This window comes from Solanum verrucosum, unplaced genomic scaffold (genome assembly GCF_900185275.1).
Source record: "Solanum verrucosum unplaced genomic scaffold, falcon-dt-bn FXZP01000125.1, whole genome shotgun sequence".
Classification (NCBI taxonomy): Eukaryota; Viridiplantae; Streptophyta; class Magnoliopsida; order Solanales; family Solanaceae; genus Solanum; species Solanum verrucosum.
Window position 1 is genome coordinate 104978 of NW_026019923.1, and position 7195 is coordinate 112172.

At 35.8% G+C, this 7195-nt stretch overlaps 1 protein-coding gene across 1 annotated transcript; it reads right to left on the reverse strand.

The window, feature by feature from the left end:
• Positions 1-232: 232 nt before the first annotated feature.
• LOC125823674 (uncharacterized) lies at positions 233-6549 on the reverse strand. The gene is made up of 8 exons (XM_049503035.1): positions 6205-6549; positions 4705-5196; positions 3400-3571; positions 2090-2375; positions 1693-1765; positions 1532-1622; positions 1307-1386; positions 233-853 (listed from the first exon to the last, which is right to left on the reverse strand). Exons 1-8 carry the CDS (start codon positions 6304-6306, stop codon positions 602-604), a joined length of 1548 nt encoding a protein of 515 aa, XP_049358992.1. The 5' UTR covers positions 6307-6549; the 3' UTR covers positions 233-601.
• Positions 6550-7195: the final 646 nt, after the last annotated feature.

Genomic DNA, 7195 nt, shown 5'->3' on the forward strand with positions numbered 1-7195 from the left:
AAGGGCTGAAGAAACTAGTCCATAACAAGTAGACCCTCTACCACTCCGGCCCAATAGGGAATTGGGGTCTAGCCATAGCAGTGACGTTCTAGCTTCATTCGTGGACAACTGAATGTTTTGATCTGGTTCGATTCATGATCACATTTGCAAACCTTAATATACTTCTTTAGACGTTTGGTAGACGGAGAAACGAGTATTACAGATGTGCCAAACAATTGAATAAAAAAGTAAAAAGAGGAAAGACGCATGATCTAATTTTCTGATAACAGGAGAAGAGATCCTTGTAACTTTCTGGTATTTACATTATTTCAGTTTCCTTTCATGCACTGTCTGCCCATCTACTGGAAAAATGAACCGCTCGTCTTTTGCGTGCAACGCCATTCCTTACGCCCTGATAAAGAACCTACAGTTGAATTCATTTCAAGTCTCGTGTTCATGTTTAGAATTCTGAAGTTCGAACGAAAGCTTTGATATGAACTCAAAACTGTACAGTTGTGACTTGCAACGACTAGCTATACACTACAATAATTTTGCTTACAAGAGACAGAAACTAGTATTCTCCTTTGGTTTCTTGATATAAAGAGATTATGTTTGTCCTGTATCAACTTCCATTGACCACTCCAGAAGTACCAGCTTCAGCTCGACGCGTTTGACTTTCTACCTGAGGCGTAGGAGTAACTTCTGATGATTGATTTGGCTGTGCCCCTTCTTGAGAATCATGTGGCTCATTTGACCAATAATTCCATCTACTCCTCCATTTCAGAAGCTCAAGTAGAAAAGAAGTCCCACACATTACACCTCCAAAACCCGCAAAGGTGGCAAGAAGAACAGCTAGAACTGCCTGCACTCGAAGCTACAATCCCGAGGATAAAATGAGAGAGTTTTTAGTATTAGGCAGAGCCCGAGACAATTCAAGAGATTCAGAAAATCTTCTTTTTTTCCTTTCTGATTGGTCATGTGAAATGATGGCATAATACATAAACAGACACTTAATGGCCTCAACTGGCAAGGAAGCACTCCAGCTTCGAGTAATGCACATCAATGCGTCTCCACGTGTCAGTTGAACACTCCAACTTACAAAATGATCATCTAGACACCTCTGAAATTTATGTGTCACGTCAGCATCTGGTGTCCACGAGACACAGTGAAGACGAGTTGGACTGTTTAGTTGTCAGACCAAGTTGAGGTGTCTAGATGTGCACTCTCAAAGTTGTAGTGCTTACTTGCCCGCTGAGGCCAAGTTTTAGTGATTGTTTATGTATTATGCCTAAAGTATTTTGTTTATTTGACCTGAAGCATAACTTACCAGTGAGTAGAACACATGAGCAAACAGAACCACCAAGGCAAATTGACTTACAGCATAAACCCAAGCATATCGCCTTTGCACTAAACAAATAAAGCATGTTTGTTTATATGTTATATTACTGTATAATGTATAGCAGCAAATAGAAGAAAAAAGTGAAAACCGACACTGTTAAACTGAAATCGAAAGTAGTTTCTGAAACGAAGGGTGTTTGTTTAGCTCATGTACCCATAGTTGTTGCTGTCATGGATGCAAGGAGACCCAAGATGCATGAAAAAGGCAGAGATATAGCGATCGCGCCGGATCCCATTCTGGTAACCTATAAACAAGCACTATTTAAGACCCTTTTCTGGAGTAGGATGACATTACTGTATTAGTCTTTTACTCACCAAAAGCTGCTCCAGAAAACAAAAGTAGGCAAGCATGCTGACAATGACAAGAACAGGAACGTCCTGCCAAACCCTGTAAGCAGTTTGCACACGAAGAGTAAAATACCATAGAATTTGAATTAAACATTTCTTCATTTGATAGTCACCATGTGATTAAACTTGAGCTATTTCCTCATAAGAAATAATAGAGAACTACAAAGTTCATTCAACGAAGAAATGTCGCTCATCATTCAATTGTATTAAAACTCGAGACATAATAGTAACTCCTAGTGGCTGTTGCAAAGAAGTGAACAAAGAAGTGAACAAAGTTAACAGAAAGGTGTAGGCACTGAATGAAGTTAACTATAATAAAAAAAAAAATTAAAAAAAGAAATGAAAGGAAAGGCCATGAGCATACCTGTATCGGACAGATTCAGCTGGAGCTCCATTTCCTCTACGAATAGTACTTTGAATCCGCAAAAGAGTGACAGGTAAGTTCCGAACCTCTTGATTACAGACATCACAAATCTTGTTGCCTTTTATGCTAAACCATTTTACAGCACATGCTTGATGAGCTAAGGCTAGCTCGCCTTTACAGCTACACTCCATCTTCAAAGTTTCCGAACCCTCCCCAAGTTCGATGAAGCAGATTCTGCAGACAGCCTCTTCTTGAGTGATGTCTCCACCAAAATTAGCATTTTCAACTGAACCATAACACTAAGAAAGGTGTAGGTTAGTTATCCCAGGTGAGTGAACATAAGGTTCAAGTCGTAAATGCAGTGATGTGTAAGAATAGATTTACAGAATATTTTGTGTCCAAATATAGGTTATTAAATTCAATTTCCTATAGTTACCAGATTCTGAGTAATGATTCTTTGGAATATAAATCAGATTCTACTTCCTCTGTTTCAATTTGTTTTTCTGGTTTTGACTTGGCACAGAGTTTAAGAAAGTAACGAATATTTTTTAATCTTGTGGTCTTAAACTAAAAATATGCAGAATGTACCAAAATATCCTTTAATGTTGTGGTCTTTAACATGTCATGTAGAAAATTTGAATTTAGCAGTTGCCAAAAAGGGAAAGAGACAATCTTTTTTAAACGGACTAAAAAGAAAAGTAAGACAAGCAAATTGCAACAAAATTGCAACAGAGGGTGTATAATACAACTTCCAACTATCTTTCTCCACAAAAGTTGCAGTCCGTCAGAAATTAGCATGACCCACTAAGCAACCTATTTTTTATAAATCCATACTCCCTTTGTCCCAATTTATGTGACACTCCCTCCTTTATAGTTGTTCAAAAAAGAATGACACTTTACCTTATTTGGAAAATATCTAACAACACTATCAACATTTTATGCATGTCCGATCCCACTTATTTGGCAACAAGTCCACAAAAGGTGTACTCTTCTATTCAAAAACTCATTTATTTTAAGGAAATTTTTGGAACATAGTAAAGTCTTCTCATATTACTTATTTGTGCCCAGTCAAACTACATCACATAAATTGGGATGGAGGGTATATTGCGAAATCCTAGGTTGACATATCTTTATTTGTTTGGCTTCCTAAAAGTCAGACATGTATCCAAGCAACTGCTTCTTACTTAGTATGTAAATTCAAACTTAACAAAGCATTAAAGACTTATCTAACAAAGAATCACCGGTTGCAGAACAAAAGCCTTTATCATGTGACAATGCATCAAAAATGATTATAGACATAAACAAATTACCTGCGCCAACCGTTTGAGTTGCATCTAGTGATGTATCATCATGTCTTGGCACGAGAGGAGTTGAGGGGACTACACGATAGACACTCCCTACGTAATCCATCTGTTTTGAGCTCTCATCTTTGATCAGTGTTGGCACTGAATGTGAGCGAAGTATGGGATGCACTCCTGCTTTCTAGAAGACGGTGAATTTGTAAGATTTAGAAAAAACAAGAGCAAAAGAAATCTTGAACAATAAGTGAAATTACAAAGACATTTATATTTATAGCAACAAACCAGTAAAAGTATCCTGGATCTCTACATACATTCAGATATAACATCCAGGTAAATGCATTAACACCCTAAGTTGCTTGGACTCGGGTGCGGGTGTCTGATACGGGTGTGGATCTAGAGGTCGGATCCTCTATGTTTAGATTCGGGGATATGGATCCACGGGTGCAAGGATTCGGCTAAAAATAATGCAGTAACTAAAAATAGAGTTATAAAACCTAAATTATGAGCTATTATGTGGAAAACTTGACGAGAAAATCTTGATCAAAAGGAGAATCCGGGAAGGAGATTAAAGGAAAAGGAGTGACAATAGAAATTAATATATACAAGGTATTCCATTTTCTTCAATTTCATCTTAGTTTTTGTTTTGCGCACAGAAATCATTGAATCTGTCCAAAATTTCTCCCTCAAATTTGGTCAAAGTACCCAAAATTGGTTGGCCAGATCAAGTATGGATCTCACACTCACACCAACATCGTGTCGACACGGATGCAGCACCAAAAGTTAAGAGTCTGAGCAACTTAGTTAACACCTATTAAATTGTAGTTGGAGAATCATGCTTATCTTTTAACTACACTCATTTTTCATTTGGTCTTTCCACTTCCTTACTTGTGTATTCAAACGTTTAAGGATGTAAACAAATGGTATACACAACTTGCCTTTTTTTTCTTTGTGAGTTACCCAAATTTGCAGCTTTTTTACCATTTTTTAATAACCGTGGTGTACAGGCCAGCTTACACGCACCTCAACTAATAACACAGGACACCTGTCAACCCCCACCAACAACAAGTACAAGGTAACTATGTCCACCAAGGCAAGGACAACTCGGAAGTAATCATTAAGTGTTCTTGTCTCTGCTAGGATTTGAACCTAAGGCCTTATGGTTCTCAACCCACTCCTTGACCACACCCTTGGGTGTGCTTTTTTACCATTTATTACTCAATGGAGCATAATCTCACTGAGAATTTTACAGTTAGGAAGAAGAAGATAGTGAATTCAATCACGCCATTAACGACACGAGCAAATACAAGTACTTACAACTGAATAAAATGTAGCATCTCCGTAGTCACCATGTGTTGATTCTGGATTTGAGTGTTCAATTGGAGTTACAGGCAATGATGAAGTTCTGTTCATCTTTGAATTGAAAATTCTTTTAACAGATAGAGTCCTAAAAATTGAAGGTTTGTCCTGAGGCAGAGGAGAGACTCCAAGAGCTAACATTGCAGATTTTTCAATATCAGTTGTCTTATTCCGGAATTTGAAACTTAATTTAGGGAGGAGAGATTTAATGGATGATTTAGCCCACGGTAATGAGGGACTTGGAGATTCATTTAATCTGACATGGTTAGGGCTGGGTGATGGCGAGAAAATCACTCTTTTGGGAGTTTGAACTGGTGATGTGGACATGTCTATCCTTACAAAATCTTCTGTTTGTCCATCAATGGTTCTTTCAGGTACTTCCAGAGGTAGTTGTTTCCTCTGCAGTTCGCAGAGTTGAAGTTCCTCTACAATTTCACTTGATTCACCAACCTAAAATATTAAGAACCAAAATACCAAAGTTACTACTCAACTTCTTATCCATTACCATACAAACATAACTGCACCAATTTGCAACCAAAGATATAAACTTTAAACACTTGTCAGATACAAGGAATAAGCACGTGGCACCGTTTACAACATATTAGTTCCAAGAATGAACTTCAAGCAAAGACAGAAACTTCATGCCAAAATAATACAAAACAGTCGGTGAAGACCCAAATCCACAGTTTTCCCAAATCATGAAGAAGAAAGAAAAGCAATAGGTCAAATTGAGAAATGGTAAAAGCAGCAAAGTTACCAGAAACAGAACCCATATAGAGCACCAAAGTTAGTAAACAAACAGAATATAACAACAAATCAATAAGAAAAGAAGCCATAGCTCAAAGAGAGAAATGGGTAAAAGCTGAAAATTTAATAGAAATACATCAACAACATACCACATGAAATCCCACAAGTGGAATATGAGGAAGGGTAGAGTATATGTAGACCTTACCCCTATCTGTGGAAGTAGAGAGGTTATTTCACAAGGACCCTTGGCTCGATTACAACACATCAAAGCAGGTATGATTAGAAAAAAGACAGTTAAAAAGAAACATAACAACTAATAAGAAAACACTAACAACAACAAAATTGTTTCAAAAATCAAAACACAATAAACAACATATGATAATAGAAATCAAAAGCAATTCATTACAAGTATAAGGCTAATACCACGGCAAACAAAACTCCAAACCTACTAACCTCCACAACCTCCCATATAAGGTCATGTCCTCCATAAACCCAAGAAATCAAGAGAGAAAAAAAAAGGCATAGCAAAAATTGAGAAAATGTGAAAAAGCTGAAAACTTGACAGAAAAACAACCCAAGATTATATTATTATTTTTAGCTCAAATTGAAAAATGGGTAAAATCAGAAAAAATTAACAGAAACAAAACACATATACAACACCCCAAATTAGTTCTTAAGCAGAAAATAACAAGAAATCAAAAAAAAAGCTACCTTTTCAACAAGAAGAGGAGGAGGATCAGCTCTGCTATTAAGATTGTTTGTACAGTTTTTGTCATCCTCTTCAGCTAAAGACCTCTGATTACTAGTCTCCATGAATGTATAACAATTTTAATTGAAACAATGGGTTTATAAAAAAAAGGGACTAAAACCCTAAAGAAAATATTGGGAAGTGAATCACTGAAAGTAAAGAAAAACACCCATGAACAAAAGTTTCAAGCTTTGAGGGAAAAAAAGAGAGACAAGAAAGTAATGGGGGAAGCATGGTGGTTTAACAAACAATATAGTAGTAGTGTTGTACTGTTGTTTCTTTCTGTTTCTGTTTTTTTTGTTTTTTTTTAAAGGGCTTGCTGCGTGAAATAAGGATAACAGTCTCAGGAATAAAATTTAAGATTAACTTGGTTTGATTTTTTCTTTTACTTATATTTAGGAGTTTTCGCCGTTTTTGCTTCTTACTTGCATCCAAAACTTTAGGATGGTGAAGTAGTGCCTACTGTTCGAGTAACTTTCTCTTATCTATTTAATTTCGGATATTAGCTAATTTTGTAATTATTTTATCCATTTTTTTATACGAAAATAATGAATTTTGCTGTTTCATATAGAAGATAAAAATAACTAATCTCATGAAATATTCGTGTTTATTCTATTCCACATATTTAAGAGTGGTTTGGTTATTGGTTAAAAAGTTATAACAATAAAATTGTTTAGCAGATCTAACAAACTGATCAACTAATAGTTTAATTTAAAATTTAATATTTTTTTGTGTGTTATTTTATTGATTTTTTAGAAATTAGACGATCGATTTTGTTATTTCTCAAACTTGGTCAGCTGAGCCTCACAGTTGTGGTGACCAGTATTCACTGTATTTTCATTAATGACACCTCTTTTATTAGTATTTCGATGTCACGAAATAGAAATTTAAAATTTTTAATTATTTTTGTGTACATTAGTCTATTAATTTTTTAAAAATTGATTGACAAACTCT